At 36.5% G+C, this 22623-nt stretch overlaps 2 protein-coding genes across 4 annotated transcripts; both read right to left on the bottom strand.

Annotated features, from left to right (window-relative positions):
• Positions 1-13075: 13075 nt before the first annotated feature.
• On the bottom strand, positions 13076-22071 carry LOC131027229 (LRR receptor-like serine/threonine-protein kinase FLS2). 3 transcript variants are annotated; one of them, XM_059219746.1, is made up of 7 exons: positions 21349-22071; positions 20097-21138; positions 19803-19936; positions 19513-19535; positions 19128-19416; positions 17866-19044; positions 16326-17784 (listed from the first exon to the last, which is right to left on the bottom strand). In XM_059219746.1, exons 3-6 carry the CDS (start codon positions 19896-19898, stop codon positions 18292-18294), a joined length of 1161 nt encoding a protein of 386 aa, XP_059075729.1. In that variant the 5' UTR covers positions 19899-19936; positions 20097-21138; positions 21349-22071; the 3' UTR covers positions 16326-17784; positions 17866-18291. The 3 variants fall into 3 exon arrangements, with proteins under 3 accessions (XP_059075727.1, XP_059075729.1, XP_059075728.1); XM_059219745.1 differs by having other exon boundaries at positions 19803-19989; XM_059219744.1 differs by lacking the exons at positions 19128-19416; positions 19513-19535; positions 19803-19936; positions 20097-21138; positions 21349-22071 and adding an exon at positions 13076-13485 and having other exon boundaries at positions 13595-17784; positions 17866-17934; positions 18019-18193.
• On the bottom strand, positions 13126-13718 carry LOC131875051 (putative receptor-like protein kinase At3g47110). Its single transcript, XM_059219055.1, has 3 exons — positions 13595-13718; positions 13265-13485; positions 13126-13137 (listed from the first exon to the last, which is right to left on the bottom strand). Exons 1-3 carry the CDS (start codon positions 13716-13718, stop codon positions 13126-13128), a joined length of 357 nt encoding a protein of 118 aa, XP_059075038.1.
• Positions 22072-22623: the final 552 nt, after the last annotated feature.

The following is a 22623-nucleotide window of genomic DNA, read 5'->3' on the forward strand; positions in this document are numbered from 1 at the left end:
TTCTACAATTTGTCGATAACTGATTCACCCCCCCACTCTCAGTTGTCCATTAGTTATCTAAGCTATCTAACAAAAGGAGCCTGGAAAAACCCTACGTTTCTTGCTTCTCTTAGGGATAGGCTAGATGCTAGTAGTTTTCAAGGGCCCAGTCTAGCCAGTATTTCTTTTTGGTTAGGGTTTAGCTTTAGGGCCTTTTGGGGTCCATAGATTCTCTTACAAGTAATGGAGCCTAGGAAAACCCTTCTTGTTGGCTAAGGGTGCCTTAAAAATCCCTCATTCTTTGTTTTTGAGGACTTTTGTTTGCTAACTTTGCTCCTCTGATTGACCAACCTATTTTGTAATGCCTCTCACCTGATTTATGGTTGGAGTTTGGTTGGTGGTGGCTACTTGGATTTAGTGTTTAAGCTTTGTGCACTCTTTGGTTCTTGGGCTTTGGATTCTCGTAAGTCCAAAAGGTTTCACGTCCTTTCTAAAACTTGTGGTTCACTACCAAGTAGTCTAGTCTATTTTATGATGGCAACTCTTTAGTTGTAAGGGTTTTGGGGTCCCTTCAAAACCCGTTTTATCCAAATGTAAAACAATGCAATTTCCAAATAGGATGATTATTTAACCACAAAATTAAGCAAAATAAACTATAGAAATGATAAATTTGAATAATTAATGTCTCTAAATATAAAAATGATATTTAATAAAACTTAGACCAGAACATAGAAATAAGAAATTATGGAATGAAAATGTAAGGTCCACCAAAATACAATGATGTGTAATGTGATTCACTAGACTAAACATGAAAACTACAAATGAAACCCACTCACATCAATACAGATTGGGGAAGCAATGAAATATACCCAACTATAAACGCTTAGAAAAGTTGGGTACAATAGTTTGATCATTTCTATATTGAGTGTAGATGAAATTAGATAAGATAGAATGATTAAATGTAATAACTAGGGCTAATGATGTAGAATTAAGAGTGATTATCATAACAAGTGAGTTGTAGATCATATATGTAGCCTTTGAGTACAAATCTAGAAATAAGGAACATAAAATAACATGTTTCAACAATTTGAGCTGCAATTTGAGCCTAAAAGTGCTCCACTATGTAGCTAGGTGATCTAGTGTTGGAGTTGTCTGATACAAATATCAAAAATAAAATCTAAATCAAGATATCACTCTAAGTATCTCCCTAATTCTTCATTCAAAATGTTCTAGACTATGTGGGTAAGCCACAGTGTCTAGGATTTTCTACTCCTTTGAAGTCTAGTTTTTTTTTTTCTCAATTTACACTTTCTAAATCTATATTACTTCTCTACTAAATCTGTAAGATACACAAAAAAGAGAGGAACAATGGTGACGGTTTGATAATGGTTTGTCTAGGTCAAATGCTCAGTTTGAAATTAACTCTATAATCATGAACAAATAGAGAAGAGAGTTGAACCTTACAAGGTGGAGGATAGATCTAGAATAAAAATGTTAAGTAAAAATGTTATACTTTCATTCACAAATATCTATTTTCATTGAAGTCTTATTTAAAAATTTTGATGTTGCTATGCATGTGTTCACATAAATTTGATGATGAATGTCATCTTGAATGCTTGAAATATGAATACTTGACCTAGATATTTCACTGCCTTAATGGAACTTGATTTCCTACTCAATTAAAAATCATGATGTGAATTGAATTACTTCATGAGAGATGTTTCAAATTAGGGGATCAGACTTTCCTTTATACAAAATCCTCATGAAATATGTTGAAAATTAAGAAGGATAACATCGAGTATGATTTCTCACTAAACTTTTAGTGAGTATTACAGGGCTGAAATTTGGGCCCCTTTTGCATTGACTATGGAACCTTGCAGCTTATTTCAATCCTTTTGGACTAGGCAAAAGGTTAGGAAGCAAGGAGAGAAAAAAAGACGACAAATTTAGCCCTACTTTGAAAATAATTAGGCGTAATTGGGGCAAAGAAGGAAAGAACACCAAAGTGTGACCAGAGTGAGCATGAAATTGTATGAGGATACAACATATGGCACGATAGATACTAATAGATCTATCAGAAAAAAAATTGTAGTAGATAGTTTGGCTGAGAAGCTTAAGACTCAATTTATAGAAAAAGGATACTCCTAGGTTCCCATGATAGACCACTTTGAGACTTTTACACTAGTTGCTAAGATGGATTCCATCTAACTTGTCGTTGTTATAGTTGTTGCCTGTTGTTGGGAATTTAATTAGATGGATGCAAAGAGTTCCTTTATGCATGTTGTCATTCAAGAGTAAATCTACATGGAGAATCCATAGAGCTTCATTCAAGGTCCTTCACTTGTGTGACGACTTCAAAATTCTCTCTATGGCCTCAAATAGGCCACTCGAGCTTGGCATGCCAAGATGGACTACTTCCTTTTTGACAATTGGGTTTAGTCGATGTCATTTTGATCTAAACATATAAGTTCTATAGTAGGATGACACTAACATTTCTAGTTCTATATGTTGATGACTTCTTGATCATAAAATGTCATTTATCCACCATCAAGGTAGTGAAAACTACTCTACATGATAGATTTTTTATATTATACTTAGGTATTTTGGATTACAACATGGATATTAAGATCACTTAGTCATCTTCAAGTATTTTTCTCTAGATAACCCAATTATGCACTTGATATTCTTTCTAGGTTTCGCATGGCTAGTTGTAAGCATACATTGACTCCATTCCTATTAGGAGTCAAAATTGAGGCTAATTGTTTGTCATTCTTGGTTGATTGTACTTTATACTTATAGCTTATTGTGATTCTCATCGACCTAAATCATGTGAGACCCCATAGTTCATATGCTATTGGTATGGTCTCTTGATTCATGTGAGGGTCACATTATTTGTACTAGAATTTAGCTAAGTATGTCCTCCACTACATTCAAGGTACTGATAATTATAAATTTCAATACACAATGAGCATGGATATTGACGTAGTTGGACAAACATATTCATATGGGTCAAGTGACTTTCAATATTACAACTCTAATATAGAGTATTTCTTCTCACTTGGTTTTGGTTTAGTTCGTTGGTCGATAAAATAATCTACAATTACTCTTTCATCAATCGAGGCTATCTATTGAGGGGTAGTAAATTATGTAACTAAGGCTATTTGGATTTATAATGTTATCACTAAACTTTGTATTGTTGGCAATACGATGGAATTGATTATGTGTTGCACTGATGTTTTATCATTGATGTCAATACTAGTTGTTATGGTTGTTTATCGGCTTCTAGTAGAAGGATTGGATTGGGAAGATTATAAGTTGATTGTCACCGGTATGATCTGGATGATGGAACAAGTTTGTATGGACGGTTCATATGCTTTTGAAGTATGTTTCAGTCAGTTGGTATTGACTTGATGATCGGATGCTATCTCATGTTCTAGTAAGCCTGCTTTATAGGTCCGGTAGGGTTTCATCGACAGAGCTTTATTGAAGATCTTTGATGTAATGCATAAGTGGTGTTTCTACATCTTCTAGAAGGGATTTAGGATGTTGATGGTGATTGTGTTTGTGCCTCTATTGATTGGTGTCATTGCTTTGGCATGTGTGGATCTAATTTAGGTTTGGTGCTATCTAGGTTATGAACCTATTTTCATGTAGCATGTTGGTGGATCCTTCGATGCACTTTTAGGATGTTTTATGGATTGGATGATGTTTGTTTGGCCTTAGGACGACATGTTTTATGATTTTATTTCAGGATTATGTAATGGATCTATTGAATTATCATTTGGGTGGCCGACCTAATTGGTTAGGTCCCGGGTTGGGATAAATATATGTAAGATCTCATTGTAGATCATAGGAAAGGATAAAATAATGTAATAATCATTTATGTAGAGGATTTGGTCAATCATAGGTGATTGAGTTGGATTTATGTAAGAGGTTTTATACCTTCGGTATTGAGCTTAACCGAAACTATAATCTAGCATTTTTTATGCTATTATAGGCAGTTCTTCTTTCTAGATTGTTGTCCAAATATCTTGAGGTGGTTGGCCTCTTCTGTAGCCTATGTCAATGAATACAACATACCTACCAGTCAAACTGCATCATCACCCCTTTGACATGGAGAAGCCATTCTAACCCCAAAATGTTGATACCAAGTGTTGAAGCTAACACTGATACTAATTGTATTTCTTTCGATACCAAATGCATGTTCTCTTGTGCAGGTAACTCTCCCTCTTTCCAAGTAACACTCCCGGTGGTCCAGTTGTCATTTCAATTAAATAGGCATTGAAATATCTCACAACCCTAGACACTTTCAAAGACACAATCATATCGGTCTAGAAAGTTTGATACAAATCAGAAAACATGGCTATTAACTCCCCCTGATTCATACATCTTAGGTTCCCATTGCCTGTCAGGTTCAAAACCAGAGCTCCAATCTGCACCATATATAGGTTGAGCTATGCATATGTGATCAACTGATGATCTTTTAGCTCCATTATATCCATCACAACATATGACATGGTTCTAGATATACACAATGCTATACAATAACACCATCATGCCATAAAGCAAACCGATTATCCCAAAAACATGCATACCTACATGATCAACAACCAGGCAAGCATATGTCATTCAGGTCTTCTTCAGTACCACTTGAGACATAAACTCCTCAATCCATGCTACCAGAGTTAATGCAATAATCCTGGACCTCATTGTCTTACATAACTTGCACTACCGATTAGGAAACATACCAGTAACATGTTGCACATATCGGTTACCTACATCGGTCCATCATCTCTATCGAAGCACCTTCCTCTAACTCTTGTCTTATTTTTTCAATTTGAATAGGATCCCATTTGCAAATTTGCCATCCAATGACATATGTAGTCGTGGTCCATCTTTCATCTATAGGTGTGTAGCCCAGGCAGCCACTAAACACACTTACCATCTTATTTCCTTCCTTCATGCTGACAACAACTTGTTCTTCCATATGTCCTCTTCCATTGAGGGGGTGAATGATAAGTTCAATTTACTACTCCCCCTAAGGTCCTACATCTACTTTAAGCCTTAGGAGATATCACCTGTGCATTTAATGCATAGTGTCGATCCATGGTTGCATCATCTTGCTTCTTCCTCCATACTTGTATGACTTCACTTTTCTTCCCATTTTCAAACTTGAGAATAGGTCTTACTTTCTTTTACCAATTTTTTCTTTCATTTCTGAATTCTGCCACATGATTGGAGACATTGTTGTAGAAGCAAACAATGTTCATGCCAAACACATGATTGGAGGACCTTTTGTCAAACTAGTTAGACCATCTTCTTCTGGTCATGCTATTGTAACCTGCTATCAAAACTGGTGGACCACTTGATCTTGTAGGAACAAAACCTCTTCTACTTTTGTTCCATGCAGTCCTTTGTCTCTCATATGTTCTATACTAATCTCCATGTTGAGCTTAACTGCTATATCGACTATCATATGACATAATTTTCATGTTCCTGCATTCATGACTTCTATGTCCAAATCTATTGCAATTATAGCATAAATAATTTACATTTCTTGAGGCAGCAAATGGACTCTTCTTATTATGCATAGGAGCAGATTTATGCATGTTTCTACAACTTGACATATTATGGCCATAAGCATTACAAATTGGACAAACTACATTCTTATATCTAGACCTTTTTATGCATTCATCTGCCCTATAACCATACTCTTTGCAAGAGAAGTAGTAGCCGATAAATGATGGCATATGACTTACAAATTTATTCTTCCATGCATGAGGAGATCTTACCGGTTTATTATCTCCATTTTTGCTTCTCTGGGGATGGATCTTAGATTGTCCATGCTCTGCAACTTTTCCATCTGGTCTCTTATTTTCCCACATTTGATTTGTCTTGTGGGCAGTAGAATTTCCTTATCTTCTACCAATAGGAGGTCTTGTTTGTTGTCTTCTCATGTTCTTGCTTCCGATGAAGCTCTCTTCTCCCATCTTCCCTTTTTCTTTGGGATCTATATTGTTGCTCCTTCTTGCAACACCGGTCTTCATCCTTGAGTCCATGTCTTCACCGGTTGTGGTTAGATCAACCTTCTTTCTTGGAGCATCTCTAACTATGAAGGTCTGATCCTTGTCATTTCCATTTGAGGAGACACATTTAATAGCTTTGTGGGAGGTCTCCTTTCTTGTAGAGAACTCGTCGGTACCACATCCTAATCCATCAGTATCCTTGGAATGCTTTTTCTCTTCAACATTTTGTCCAAGGCATCATTGCTGCCATCAAACTAGATTCTCACCTTGAGCTCATCCTGACATTTTTCAAGGGTATTTCAGAGATTCTCCATTTCTCCTTCTAACTGTTGATGCTCTTTATCCTTGTCCTCTAGCTCATATGCTAGATTAGTACACCATCACTCCTTGGTGTCTTCTTGCTGAGTCTTTAACTCTGATATACATTTCTCAGAATCTTAAAGGCAACTAATCAACTAGTTTTCTTCCACAACTGTAGCATTCTTGAATAAATTGTATTCATTCCTCACTCTACTAAGTTTTTTGAGTGCACTTACAAGTTCTCCTTCAAGATCTACTTCTTCTTCATCTTCATCTTCATCTTCATCTTCTTCTTCATCTTCACTATCACTGCGAAACACATCTCGCCAGTAGGAGTGATCTGCATGACCATTCTCAGATGTGTGCCTCTTATCTTTTGATTCTTGAGCCATGAAGAGGTGGGTTCCTTTTTCATCATTGTTGTGGCTACTAATAGATCTACCTTCATCATTTGCAAACACATGAGTTGCATTTCTCAGTCTCTCTTCACAAACTAGTTCTGTACTAGTAAGCTCATTTCCATAGAGCTTCTTCAATCTATCCCATAAGCTTTTTGTTGATCTGCATCTGTCCACTTGTGAGGAAACATTATTTGATAACCCATAGAGTATAACCTTCATTGCTATATCATTACACCAGTTTCTTCTTTCTGCGTCCAAATCGGTGGGAGAGCTGACTTTACTAGGGCAACCATTTACAATCGACATCCACACATCAAACCCTAAAGAGGATAGGTAGACTTCCATCCTACAACTCCAAATAGGAAAATTTGAACCATCAAATACAGGAGTAGGGATTTACAAAAAACAAACCATTGTGTTCAAATACCAAAAGCTACCCAAGCTAGGGAACCCAGGATTTGATACAAATTGTTGAACACTAGATGTCATAGAGAGGGGGGTGAATTAGTGATTTCCAAACTTTTCCCTTTTCTATCCTATGTGTGTATATAGATTAACAAATCTAACACAAATCAGACATATCAGTTAGATGAGAGACTAACACAAATGCAATCAGACATAAAAGGGACATCACATAACACCATATGTACGAGGAGAAAACAAGATAGGAAAAACCTCAATGAGAAGTGCTCCTGGAGGCTACTGCTCCAAACTAGCCTCACATGAAACACTTTTGTTACAACATTTAGGGCACCAACCCAAGGAGTACCACTCCTACTTTAGGGCTCCAACCCAAGGAGCACCAACCCTTGCACCAAGCTCCAACTCAGTGATCTACAATAAACATATTATCAATACAAAACTAATCTCTTGGTTACAAATGAGTTATGTAACCTCTGCAATCTTTCTTCTTTGTTGTAACCTTACCAGTTCAGCCTCTACTTCTTCTCTGTCAGTTATGCTCTCTGCATACTGTTGATACTCGGCTTGCTGGTTACTTCAGTTACAGGCTTAACTCTGCACTAATCTTCTATGTTTCTTCTATGCAAGATCACTCTTCTCTTGTTCCTTTACCAGTTACTTCACTTGTTCACAAGTTCACACCACTGTCAGGCTCAATGACAGTCTGTCAGTTGCTTTACCCTTATCGGTTGCACTCTTCTTACCAGTTCTCTCTTGAGAACACAATCACCATGATATTCAATGAACTTCTCTGACTGGTTGACTCTTTGCTACTCTTTCACTCTCTATCCTTCATCACCCTACCTGCAACATCATCCCCTTCTGTCATGAGTCGAGATATTTATACTTGAGATTTCCTGCCATGACCGACATTCAAACTTCTGGCTTGCTAGGGTTTCTTCACTATCCTCGAGGTAGATCAAATCTAGTCAGATCTTCCTCTAGAGATTGACCACTTGCAATAGATCAATCAAACTCTACCAATCCTATTGCGTTCAAAATACATTTGCCCTATTTGGTAAACGCATCACCTTCTTCGATCTACACTTGTCAAACACCTATGAAGCAATCATGTAGATAGCTTCACCTACCCTGATCAACACCTGGATAGTGGGCCTCGATCATGAAGTCATCAAATCAGATATTTGTCCTCTGATTAATCTCAAGCAACACTTTTCTCCTCTTTGACCCGTGAAACAAGCTATCAACATTAATGTCGACCAGTCACCGCCTACCTCACCAACAACACTTTCACCAACCTGTGCATGCATGCCACTTCAACTCCACGTGGCCCCTTTGTTGACATCGCCCTCAACTTAGTCTGCTATTTTGGTCTGGATAGGATCACCGACCACCTACACAACCAAGTTTATCTACCGGTTCATAAACTATGTCAGTTAAACCCTAACCAGACTTCCTTTACCCTTGCACTTTGTTTCTCTTCCAATGTAACACCTAAACCAGCCAGCGCACATGCCAAGCTACTTCATGCACATCTTCATAAGATGGGACCTTCTACATCTACACTTTATCAACATTACCAGTGGACATACTTATCGGTAAACATCTTGAATATGAGACATCATGTCATCAATCTTCAACATGCTCCATCTATCTGCAACTGCTCAACCTTGCCTTCTTCATCAGTAGATCGATTCTCCTATCAATTGGTTTGTCAAAGTGACAACCACGTATCCTTCATTCTCTATACTGACAACTCATCATTGTCTACCCGGCTGATCCAATGCATATCTCTGATCTCATGCACCTAAGGAAAGTTAGAGTTTCACTAGTTCATCTAGTAAGAGCCTTCAATCACCTACCTTCTACTTTTTTGTCTTATCTCAGAGAACTATGGTGCATTCAATGTATAATAAGAGATAAGCTCCACTTACCGGTGAGAGTGGATCTTTGTCATTTGCATCTTGCATTGCACCAACGTGGCTTCCCTATTTGAGCATGCATATCTTCAAACAAGAACATATGATTCAGTTGAGGCACATTCACTGTCGATCATCTCTTCAAATGGTGATTACATTTTTATCCGGTGGGAGTCCTGTTGTTTCTTATCCAAAGAACATACCGGTGGCCTGCACATACTTCACCTCCGGTGTTGATGTGATTTAGGTAACATTCCCCTTTTTCATCACAATCAACCGACCAACATCTTGCTCTCTCCTTGGTTGGCAACTATTAACTGCCAACATGTCACTAATTGGTTTGCAGTCCTTATGTCTTCAACACAAATCAACACTAACTTGTGTACCGGTGACTCCAATGGCCATTAAGCTAGATGACATACTCTTCCTTACTGGTGACCTGCTATGCTAGATGACATCAAAGACATCACATCCGGTATGCATCAATGATAGTGTTGCACATACATCTTCCATACCAATTGCCATCCTATATTGGTTGACATCAATGACAATACAATGCCAACATAGAAGAATGTTAAGAGATCAAAACTTTCCCAACAACTTACAACTAAGAAAAAAAAAGATAATATAGAAATGAAATTATTTCAAAAAAATTAATACAAGAAAATCAATATGATAGGAAATGAAATTTAGCAAGAGATGTAATAGCTCTATTAAAAAATTAACAAATGGAAAAATATTGAACAAAGTATGAACTTAGATAAAATCACGAAGAAATAAGAATACAACTTGATGAAATTATGGTTTTTAGATAAAAATGCTAAAATTTTAGCCACTAGAATTTGTGTCCTATAGTTTGAGCTCTAGAAATGGAAAGGGTGAGTGTTGGAAGGTTCGACAAAAAAAACAAGGCTAATGGTCACCAAGTGAAAAGTCAATGTGATCAAGGAAAATTTTGATGACAAGGAAAAAGTTCCTAAGGAGGTTTCTTTCATGGAGAAACTTAATTTTATCAATTGCACTAAATGGCAAATGGCTAGCAATCTATAGAGGTTTGTAGAGCATTAATGTTTATTATCTCTTATTGTTCTATGCTCATGGTTTTAGACTATCCCATTGTTGTGCTTTATATTTATTTATTTTGATTTGGTTAGATTATAGAGTGTTTAGTATCACTCCTCAGGAGACTCGAACTATTTACCTTTGTGGTATTTTTGTTTTATCAAGTTTGAACCTTATAATTCCATTTTTAATAATATTAAAAATTGTAGTCTTAGGTATCATCGTTGGCATTAGATTGGGATAAAAGGAAGATCAATTTTCCCTAAAACAAATTTATGTTAATGGTCTTGGATACAATGGAATGATTTTTTTATTGAAATATATTCTTTTTACCCTTTTCCTCATTTTTCTTATTCTTACACGATTTCTTCATTTTATTTAACATTTTCTATCTATTATCAATCCTCCTCATTGCCATACTAGTTTGGCTAGAGTTTTACCAGGAGTCACAAACCTATTTTTATTTTTGAATCACCCTTCACCTTTCTTACTAATTATTTTAAAACCATTAACATTATAATGACAAAATCTAATCACAAGAATACATAAATGATTGTGTTGCTTATCCTTAGCATCTGCCATCCCTCCCTAGAAAGTAGCAATACATTTTTACTTAGGGAAATCACAAAATAGATAATGAAATTTATGATAATCCTTGCACTTGAATGAAATGTTTCATCTTACCCAATAAAATCAACTAGTTTGGTATCAATAAATTTAGACACGTGTACATGGATTTAGCCATATTTAACTACTTTCTTTTGTTTAATGATTTTAATTGTACCTAAATAAATATATATAAAATACACTAACAATTTGAGGGACTAATATTTCTAAATTAGTAGAAAGGAAAAAAGAAAAATCAAAACAAGAACCTTAAAAGGAAACTCTTATGTAGAAATGAAACCTAAATATCATGGTTTCCAACTAGCTATGAGCTTAATCAACAATACTATTTATTGCTTAATGATATGATGTGGCACTTCCATTAAAGGACCAATAGACCCATGTGGGTTAGCCATGGCCAAGCCTAGGAATTTGTATGACCCAAAAGTATAAAAAATAGAAAGGAACAAAATTGAGCAAAAAGGACTCTTTGAAAACATATCACTTTTGTGTTTATAAGTATTAATTTGGGTATCTAAAGTCCTTCCCCATTAACTAAAGAATTTTTTTATTCATTAGTTTTCAACCATTTTTTATTAAAACGATGCTTTAGAATGAGAGAGGACAAGTGAATTCTAGATGTCTAAATGAACATTGATGAATGATTTGAATTTGAATTTAAATTATCCAAAATTTTAGGAGGTAATTGTCTAAAATTTGAATTAAAATTTTAAAAGGTAAAGGTTAAGTCCATGGCCATGTGATTGACATGCAAACAAACAAATTTGAATGGGTGATGACTATATTAAGGTAGGTGTATGGAATAAGTGTGATAAATTTTATGAATAAATGAATATATTGATATATGTTCTTGTAAATATTAGGTGAGTGCTAAATACGTTTAAGAAAGATATCAACAATAAGAATCCAAAATCTAATAATAAAACATATAACATACTAAAAGAAATTAACATCTTTGGCAATTTTGGTTAGAATGGAATCGTGGGAGTTTTTAAAATGTGAAATTGATAGTTTAACAATTGTGGAAGAAAATCGTTAATACTCTTTAGGAGACGGTCTTGACTAAGTGCAATCTTTTTGGCACTGTGGATCCTAGTGATGTAGGTATTCTTCAAAGGTTGAATTTTTTTGGTAGTGCGGGAAGTAGGCAACTTACATGGACTAGTTGTAGATAGTCTAAGAGGAAGATTGATCAAGTAGGTAGATGACTCCCTCCTCAAGGAGTTCTAAACATAAATACTGATGGCTGCCCTAGGAGGAATCCTGGTCATGTGGGTATCAGTGGTATTGGCAGAGAGCTTTGGTATTGTTCAGTTTCTTTTATTCATTTATAAAGGGTTTCATACAAATAATATCATGGAGGCCCTCGCCATCTTGTATGCACTGTAGAGAGGTTGTGCTCTTAATTGGAAATAGATTATTTGTGAATCTGATTCACTAGTGGTGGTGATTATTTGGAATGGGCAACACTTGGATGATGCTAATTGACATTTAGCTATAGTTATTCGACAAATTTTATGGTTGAGTAGGTCTTTAAAATCTGTTTCTTTTTGTCATATTCCTAGAGAATGGAATAGAGTAGCGGATTGCTTGGCAAAATGGGCATCTGATGGAATGCAAGGTTGGTATATTGTAGAAAGGGGTCAAGGGGATTTATCTTATTTGTTAGAGCAATTAGTTAGGGAGGATAGGAAAGATTGATTCTTTGTTCTTTGTTGGACTATAGACCTTTCTTGGTTTGTATTCTTCATTTCTGATTAATAAATTGTTACCCTTTAAAAAAAATTTAAAAAGTTAAATGTATGTTTTTTAAAAAAAATTAAACAAAACAGATTTTAAAGAGTGAGAATAAATAATATAAAATATGAAAACTATCGACTCGAAGCCTGGGAAAAGATAGAGTTGCAGAAATTACAACAAAACAGCTACAATAATTACAAAAGATGCGAATCTTGCTTAGAAAGCACGTTTAATTATTCTCCCTCGAAACCCGTCAGCCAAAAAGATGTACGTTGGAGCAAGTAGTTTAGACAGTGACATTTGACCAAATTTATTGTCATTAATCATTGAACAGCATATATTATCATCAGTCATTGCTCAGATTTGACAAGATAGTGAAAGATAAAAAAACAATATTCCAGAGATGGGTTAAGAATGAACTTTTATATTCATAAGATTTATACATATGGCGATTTTGAACTTTGTTGTGGAAAAGAAGAATTAAGTAAAAGGAAAACTATGTTTCTCAATATTATTATCACATTATACTACAAAAAGATTTAAGAAATACTGTTAAGAAAATATTTTTAAAGAATAATGATACTGATATGATTGATCATAACAAATATTTGAGTTTTTAAATCCCGTCCTTTCATTTTACTAAACTTTCTATTTCATCTCCTGAAAAATTAAAATAAACATCATTAATATCGTTCAGTTTCATGACAACTTCTTTCATACTGGGACGTTGTAGTGGGGATTTATTTGTACAAACCAACCCTACCTGTAAAAGTTGAGTAAGACATACCAACACCACTGATGTGTCTGATTCATTCACATTTCTAAGTAGGGTGTAATCCACCACTTCTGCTATGTCATCTTGAAAATTCATACTTACCCATTTAGGAAGAGTCAATCCTTCTATAAACATTGCATCTGTTGGCTTCTTCCTTGTCAAAAGCTCCAGTAATAAAATACCATAACTAAATATATCTCCTGTTGTCTCAATCTTTCCACCCATTGCATATTCTGCAGAAAATATACTCATTAGTAATTCTCAAAGTTCATTTTATGTATTGATGCAATATACAACATGAATTCAGTGTAATATAGAGATGAGAATGACTAAAACCAGTACCTGGTGCCATGTAACCAAAAGATCCCTGAAGTGCATTTGTAGAAGCCAATGAATCAAGAGAGTTTCCAAAAACCACTTTTGCAATGCCAAAGTCTGCTATATATGGAGTGATATCATCACCCATTAACACATTACTTGGTTTCAGGTCACAATGTATCACTTGCACAAAACAATAATGATGTAGACACTCCATCCCCTGGGCTATTCCTAGTGCAATTGTTAATCTATCATTTAAATTCAGTGTGCATTCATCTCCTCCCTCTGGGTACAACCACCTATCTAAACTTCCATTTGACATGAAGGGAAGAACCAAAGCTTTAATAACAGGGTTGGAACAGACTGTTATGATTTTAATCACATTGCGGTGTCGAACTCTTTTCAGTGCATTGCATTCTGTAATAAAACTTTTATGGGCATTTTTATCTTGAAAATTAAGAACTTTAACAGCAATATGTGTCCCATTATACAGAATTCCTTTATAAACTGATCCGAAACCACCCCCTCCCTAGCAGATTTGCCTCACTAAAGCCATGAGTTGCAGTGACAAGTTCTTCATATGAAATCCTTGTGGGTTCTACATGGAGATGAAGGGTAGTCTGATCTACACTGTCAGTTTCAGTAGAGGCAATCTGGTCTACATTGTCAGTAGAGATGCTCTGCCTATTATATCTCCATTTATAGGAAAATGCAAGCAATAGAAAGCAGAGGATTAGTATTACAATGCTGATCAGAACAACAATAATTACCTTATGGGAGACTGGTAGCCCTTTGTGCTTGGACTTGAAATTAGGGCACGGTGGTAAATTTATCCATGCACCACATAGGCCAAGATTTCCTGCAACTGCTGGGGAGCCAAGATCTGAGAAAACCCCTCCCTTTGGAACCTCTCCAGTTAATCTGTTTGAAGATAGATTAAGATGGCGAAGCATTTTCATGTCTTCGAAAGCCACTGGTATTGTACCTGACAAATTGTTGCCTGAAAAGTCCATGTCTTCAAGATTTTTTAGTGTTGCCAGAGACACTGGAATTGGGCCTTCAAATGCATTCCAAGAAAGGTTTAGATATTCTAAAGCCGTACAACTTGCTAGAGCGCTTGGAATGCCACTAGAGAAATGGTTGTTAGATAAATCTATAGCTAAAACCATAACCATTTTGCTCACATCCAGAATTGAACCTTTCAATAAATTGTTAGAAAGGTTGAAGTAGCAATGAAGATTCTGAAGACCTGCAACTTCAGGAGGTATATTTTCTGTAAGTTGGTTGTAAGCCAAGTCCAGCCTTTCCAAAGTTTGACATCTCCCTAAAGTAGCAGGTATTTCCCCTGACAGTTGATTGCGATGAAGATCAAGCTCTCGTAATTGTGGGAGGTCGCCAAGACTCTCTGGAATTGACCCTGAAAGCATGTTTTCACTAATTGACAACAATCCAAGCCTTTTTGATTGGCCCAAACTTTCTGCAATTCTTCCTTCTAAATTGTTTTTGTCCAGAAATATCCTCTCCAGATTTGATAGTTTACCGAGTGTAGATGGAATTGTCCCATTGAAGCGGTTTGCTTCCAGGGTTACTGTTGCCAAGTTTGTGAGGTTACCAATCTCATCTGGTATGTTTCCCCCAATTTCATTTGAGTTCAATGCAAGAAAGGAGAGTAAATTAGACAGGCGGCCAACTGAATTGGGTAAGACGCCAGTGAGATAATTTAAACCCAAATCAAGTTGTTCCAAGATGGAGCAATTAGTCAAGGCAGTTAAAATAGGCAAACCACTGCCTCCACTCACAAAATGGTTCTGCCACAAAACAAACCGTCTGAGCTGCTTCATTTTCCCAAATACCAGGGGCACTGCGCCGCTCAGATAGTTGCGCTCCAGATAGAGCACTTGGAGGTGAGTCCAATTACCCAGTGAAGTGGGTATTTCTCCAGTGAGTTGATTTCCCCACAAATACACATCTTGCAACTCTGATAGCTTGCCAAATTCCCAAGGAATTGGACCAATTAAGTTGTTCTGATATAATTGCAACATTTGGAGATGACTACAATTGGAAAGGGCAACGGGAATTGACCCTGTTAAGTTATTGGTGTGAACATTAAGCCAGTTTAGCTGACTAAGCATACCCAATTCAACAGGAATGCTACCTTGGAATCTATTTTCGCCCAACTCTATTATAGTTAAGGAGGACATGTTGCCTATGAAAGGTGGGAGAACGCCTGTCAATTGGTTTACTACTATTGACATGGTATCTAAATTTGAAAGAAGACTAAATTCAGAGGGAATGCTTCCACTTAAATTGTTAATTGTTGAACGACAGCCTCCTAGAGAGGATGGAATGCGGCCTTCCAAATTGTTATAAGACAACCGAAGCCTTCTCAAGCGAAAAAGCTTTCCAATTTGGTATGGAATATTGCCCTGCAAGCTGTTATTAGAGAGATCAAGTGCTCCAAGAAAGGAAAGGTTTCCCAGTAATGGAGAGATGGGGCCAACTAATCCCTTACCTGTGAGATTCAATGAAACCACACGTTGTCGACCAGAAGAGCAGGTAACACCAGTCCAATTGCAGAAGATGTGATCGGGAGACCAATCGAACAAAGAATTATATGGATCAACAGAGAGAGCAGCCTTGAAACCAATCAGAGCTTGATGATCAGTATAATTAGAAGACTCTGCTACATGAGCAGGCAGTGCAGACAAAATGAGTAACAGAGTAAGCAGCATCATCTTCATTCTTACAAAATAATTTTAGGGATAATGGACAGCGCACGAAAATTAAATTTATTGCAAGTCTGTGGGAGCTGACAAGAAACAGAGGGCATTAACTACTTATTGAATTATTGAGATAGAGCATTCTTATAAATATAATTCTTTGTTTAACTTACATCAACGTCGGATTAAATTTTTATACATTTGCTACATATTTTTATATATTTTTTTCAATTCATAAGAATTTAGCATGTTCAAAGTTAAACTTACATAATAACATTTAACAGTCTTAAACTTACATAATAACATTTAACAGTCTATTAGTTGTACAAAGTCTAATGGTATTCATATATACGTTCAAATGTTTTCTTTTGGCACATGTTTGCAAGTGCTACATATTCTGAAATACATGATCAATCTAGTATTCATATACACCTTAATGTTGGACAAAATATAACAATGAAATTTGCATATTGTACCAATTACTTTTTAGTTTTTGACTACTTTGAAAGATCGTCTTAACTCATCTACACTCTAACAAATGTCATAGTTTTGTACCAAACTGACATTTGCTTATCCTAATACATACACAATTCTCATTCATTTATCTACACCTTATCCATATGTATTGATATCCTCTTTAGGTATCAAGCATTTATTGCACATGCTCATGTATCTGTCTTTACATATTATATTATCCATTTAATTGTTTTCATGCCCTGAAGTTATATTTGGTGAATAATTCAATAGTCATAGATGTGGCCCTTAATAGATGTGACTGTATTTAATGTCTATATATTTTTATCTTTTGTAAAAAGATTTCAAATCTTTTCAAAATCTTAATTTAGGTTAATCAAAAGAATAAAATGTTAATGGGTCTTTGATCTATTGTTGAAGTTGAATGGTGCTAAATGACCCTATTAAGATCAAATCTTGCTGAATGCAAAACTATGACATTGTAAAAAATAACACTGAAATGCCAGATGAATTTGACGAAATGAATACTAAATCTCTTTCCAATATCCAGCCCACTAAAACTTCTGATCCTGGCCGTCATGTCCACAGAAAAGAAAGCTTAAAAATTGTTTACAGAGGTCTAAATTTTTTGCGATCACCACCCAACCCCTCTTCAGTCCGGCAGATGTTTTCCTTAATGACAAATCTTCCTGCCAGGATGAATTGAGTAGCTTGATCTTGCAATCTATTGTCATGCCACTGCAGATTTTTAAATCTTTGAAGACTGTTGAATCTTTTGTCCACATCAACATGTGCACTCCATATGCATGTGGTACTGTGACAAAAAATACGGGAGGTTCTGAAAGCATGTCCAAGAAATGTTACTTCAAAACTGCAACTGTTGTCTGCTATTAAACATATCAAAATTGCGCCTTGTAAGCTCTCGTTTTCTAACTCCACAGAAAATCGTATTCCCGACTCTAGTGGGAGTTGGGGGATGTCCATTACTGTAACATTTTGAAAGCTGTGTGCATCTGCGTCCTGCATGTATCACAAATTTCATAAATAATAAAGACACACATGAAGAGTAAATTTTGTTATATTTTGAAACTACACACGCACCATTTTATCAACATCCTCCTTATTGAGTGTTGCTCCACAGAAGATAGATGATATATTGGAAGGAAGCGTCTGCACGAATCCCGAACGAACGGGGGTTACAAACCTTTGTTAAATGTCAGAAATCCCAAACATCAAACTTGTTAGACAGCTTACACGATTAGGTTGAGTAGCTCTGATTGCCAACGGATCAACAGCATTAGTGCCATGATCTTCACTTGTCTGACCCTGGACCTGTAAGTTTTCGAAAGGCAAGTCCACTTCCATCTGAAAACCTTCAATGTTTGGACAACACCGTATGTCCAAAATCTTAATATTCATCCATGTAATTTCCTCTGGTAACGCCCTAACTTCGGAGTCCTATATCCGTAATATTTCCACATGCCCCAACAATTCAACAGATTTGCTCACATCATAGAGATTGAAGCTTTAGAATAGAGTCAAATCTGTTAGCCGGCTCAGATGATTAGGAGATTGTGGTAAACATGTTATCAGTTGGCTCCCTATATATAGCTGTTCAAGATTTTCTAGTTGATCTATATGCTCAGGCAATTGTTGGAGACTGGTATGAAGTAAATTTAAATACCTTAGAGATTTTTGAACTGTGGTTCCTCGAGGCAAATCCTTGAACGAAAAGCAGCCTTGAAGATCCAGGTACTCAAGAGTGGAGATTTTACCCAAATCTGTGATAACAAGGCTCCAGCAGTCTCTTAAAGCTAAATATTGAAGTTGCAACAATTCAGTAAAAGAATGTGGCAAAACTTCCAGATCACTGCAGCCAGATAGATCTACATGTCTCAGAGTTCCTGCTTCCTCAAATTTAATGGGCAGTGATACCAAACCCTTGATATTTTTCAAAGCTAGCTTTCCTAAATTTTTCAGCTTTCCTAACCATTCTTGAAAACTATTTAGGCCTGGATCTGAAGATGACTTGTTTTTCACGTTTAGCTTTTCCACATGCTCTTTAAATGAGTCTAAGCTTGCTAACTGTTTATTTGGTTTAATTTGCAACTTCAAATTTCGTACCCGCTTTTCAGATAAGTCTGAGTGTAGCAATACTTTATTGAACCCGCTGTTTGAAGGGTGATAGCTTGTAACTGCAAGAGGAGCACTTCTACGGAAGATTATGGTGTCCGAGATTTCTGTGCAGCTAACTGTCAGTTCCCGTAACTGAGAAGGATCCTGCAGTTGAAGTAATGTGTTAATTGTCAGGAATGAGACCTTCAATAGTGGACAAACTGGACTTTAAAATATAGGGCATATACCTCAAAATCATCAGATAATCCGTGTAAGCCTTCAAAATTAACACCAGTAAGTTCCGACACTCTTAAATTTCTTAGTGAAAGTTCTCTGCAATTAAAGTCGCTGCAGTTAAATTTACCCAGGGGAAGCCATATCAAATCTCCAGTTACACTATTAAATTGATGTAGAATTCCTGAATCTTGAAGAGCTACAAGTTTTAATCCACATATATCTTGACTATCTAAGAAGACGGGCAGTTGAAGCTTCTTGTGATCTTCATTGCCACGAATTCCTCGTACAGAGTGATTGCATCTGCGCAGAATAAAAAATGTAAACAGGGTCAGTTAAAATTTCAAATATAACAGTTTAAAGTAGCTTTTGAACTATTAATGAAGCTGAATAGCTTACGAAGAGTGCATACGGCATAGTCCCTGAAAAAAGAAATAATGAAACCAACATCATGCTCCAAATTGGCAGCGTAGAGATCTATCAAACCCTAGCTCTTAACCAGGGGAACTTTGAATCCAACAAAAAGATGAAACCAACTTCATGTTCCAAATAAACTTCACAGAGACCATTAAACCTTAACTCTAACTAAGGGAGATTAATAATTTCATGCACCCTGTGTCTAGAATTTTAAACCTCTAATTCAAAAAGAAAATTAAAAAAACAGAGCACAATGGGTTGAGACAAAATACCTGTGCAGAGATCATTTTATTGTTTGAGCAGCAAAGGCGAAGGGGAAATTCTTGTCTGCCGATTTGTATTGCCAATTCCCTAACTAAATCGTTCATTCTTATTCTCAAGCTACCCTTTGGTCTCCTCCAGCATTCTATGTAGAAAGGCTCACGAATATAAGTTTTGCATGAACAAATACTCTAGCATCTGGAAACAAATACATGATTAGGACTGGGAATTATAAAACAGTTGGAAGGATTGTATTAAGGCTATAGGTGTGAGCAAAGCCAACTTCCAGATTAAGTAATTCTTACAGATTTTCGATCAGTTCGCTCGAGGAAAGGCAGCAGATACATTCGGTGTTGGATGTTAATGTCGAAGTCGACGTCTGCATTTTCAAATTGCACAAGGCCTTTATGATGGAGAACCTCAAGGCAGTCGAAGCCACTCTGGTCCAATCCATCCAAAACCCGCACAGCCAGATCTCTGTCTTCTCCTACTAAGAAATGGGCAATGTCTAAAAACGCCTCTTTCTCTTTGTTCTTGAGAGAATCATAGGTAACTTTGAGTACCCTGTCTAAAATGTTATCAGGCAATTGTTGGCGAAAATTTTCCAATTGCCTCATCCAGTAGCTTCGATCACCATTACTAGAGATCTGCCCACCTAAAACTTTCAAAGCCAACGGAAAGCCACCACACATCTTGGCCAACTCCTCTACAATGTCTTGCAAATCTGGGGGCGACTTGGGCTCATGGAAAACATGCCAGCAAAATAACTCATGGGCATCTTTTATATCTAACAGTTGGACATCATACAGTACTTTAATTTGAGAGCGTGCAAGTAAATCTCTGTCACGAGAGGTGACAAGAATCAGACTTCCATTTCCAAGGACATCCTTCACTACTAATAAGAGATTCTCTATTTGCTCTGTATTGTCTACCTCATCTAAAACAATCAGAACTTTGAACCCTCGAAGACGATCTCTAAGCAAGCTCCTCCCTCGACTCGTATTCTCAATATGCATATACGGCTGAAACCCCAACAGATCAGTAAGCAATCTTTTCTGTAAAGATGGTAAATTCTTCTTACTCGCATCAGACAATTAACAGCATCTACTGAATTGGGAACGCTTTGTATTGTAAAGATGAGTAACTAGAGTTGACTTCCCCGATCCACCAAGTCCCACAATCCCCACAATAACGATATCATTCGTTGTAGTTTGATTCAAAACCTTGTTCTGGAAGTGCTCTGCAGCTTGATGGAGTCCCACAGGGTGTATAGCAACATCAAGTGCTTCCACCGTCACCTCTTTCAATACAGTGTCCACAATTCTATCTAAAAACTCCCCAAGGTCACTGAAACATTAAAAAAAATTGTTATAAAAATCAGTAACCAAACAATAAAGTAAAAAGGCTGATTGTTTCATTTCTGGATTCGTTTCTCTAAATTATTCGTCAAACAGGTCTCACTGATGATCCATCATCAAAAAGCTAAAAGAAATGAAATTTTTAAAAATAATAACTATCACCATAGATTTGCAGGTTATAGGAATTAGGAATGCTTACTCTTTGACCTTGCTGAACACCAGACCAGAAACATCTGATACTTTGGTTAGAGCACTCATCCATCTCTCCACCAGTGAATACTCAACCCTGCCCTTGTTTTTATGATTGTCGAGGGCTTCAGCATATGCTCCCTTTTGAATATACCGCAGGTCAGAAGGTTGGATGCCATAGAAGATTGGGATAAGCTTGCCGCCATGACAATCCAACATCCACAAAAGCTCATTCAAGCACCACGAAGTTTCCGCATATGTTTCAGAGAAATAGAAACGTGTACGGTGCAATTACTAATGGCAGTTTTTATTGCAGGGGTTAAATAATTTCCCGTTTGCAGTTCCTGCTCATCAAGAAACACTCTTAGGCCAATCCTCTTAAGAGCGCGGTAGATGAGGCTGCCCAGTGTTTTCTTGACATCAGGTCCTCTGTGATTTATAAAAACGTGGTATCTTGGAAACACTTGCTCCATAACCGAATCCAACCAATCAAAACCTCAGAGGCCAGATACCTACAGACTAGCTAAAGGAATTGGCAAGTCAAAGAGCAGATAACTGAGGAAACAGAAGGATTTTAAACAGGAAAAACCTTGGGGAACAATGAACCACAAACAGATTAAGATGGTGAAATAAGCTGGGCTTAACCAGCGCAGACTAGGGTGGGGTCTCATGGAGGTGCTTCCTAAAAAATAGAGTTGGGTTGCTGAGTTTTTTTAAGGAATATTTTAAAGCTAAAGGTCTTCTGAATTTTGTTTTTGCACTTCAGCTTCTAAATTTAAGGATGTCATGAACTTTGTAGTGCAAATTAACTTAAGTTTAAACTCCTAAATTTAAGTAAATTGGTAGTAAAATTTAGTTTTTTTTCTAAAATTTATGTAATTGACAAATGACATAATACTTTCCTAAGCTGGTGGGGCAATTTCTAGCCCCACCCCATTTTCAGCAGCTTAGGGTGGGGTGGGGTCCCATGGAAGGGGGCTTCCTAAAAAATAGAGTTGGAGCTACTGAACTTTTTTAGGAATATTTTTAAGCTGGCGGTCCCATGGATTTTGTTTTGCACTTCAGCTTAAAAATTTCAGCTTCTAAATATAAGGATGTCATGAACATTGTAGTGCAAATTAATTAAGTTTAAACTCCTAAATTTAAGTAAATTGGTAGTAAACAAATTTAGTTTTTTTTCTAAAATTTATGTAATTGACAAGTGGCATAATACACTCCTAAGCTGGGGGGGCAATTTCTAGCCCCACCCCATTTTCATTGGCTTAGATTTTCAAGCCTAAAAGGT

The sequence above is a fragment of the Cryptomeria japonica genome, chromosome 4 (assembly GCF_030272615.1).
Source record: "Cryptomeria japonica chromosome 4, Sugi_1.0, whole genome shotgun sequence".
NCBI classification, from domain to species: Eukaryota; Viridiplantae; Streptophyta; class Pinopsida; order Cupressales; family Cupressaceae; genus Cryptomeria; species Cryptomeria japonica.

Bases quoted from the DNA above. Each gene is read 5' to 3' on its own strand.
- LOC131875051 (XM_059219055.1), bottom strand. From the start codon at position 13,718: ATGGGTGATGATATCACTCCATATATAGCAGACTTTGGCATTGCAAAA. The intron at 13,486-13,594 runs GTACTGGTTTTA...TATTTTCTGCAG, and splicing joins TTTTGGTTACATGGCACCAG to AATATGCAATGGGTGGAAAG.
- LOC131027229 (XM_059219744.1), bottom strand. From the start codon at position 16,311: ATGAAGATGATGCTGCTTACTCTGTTACTCATTTTGTCTGCACTGCCT.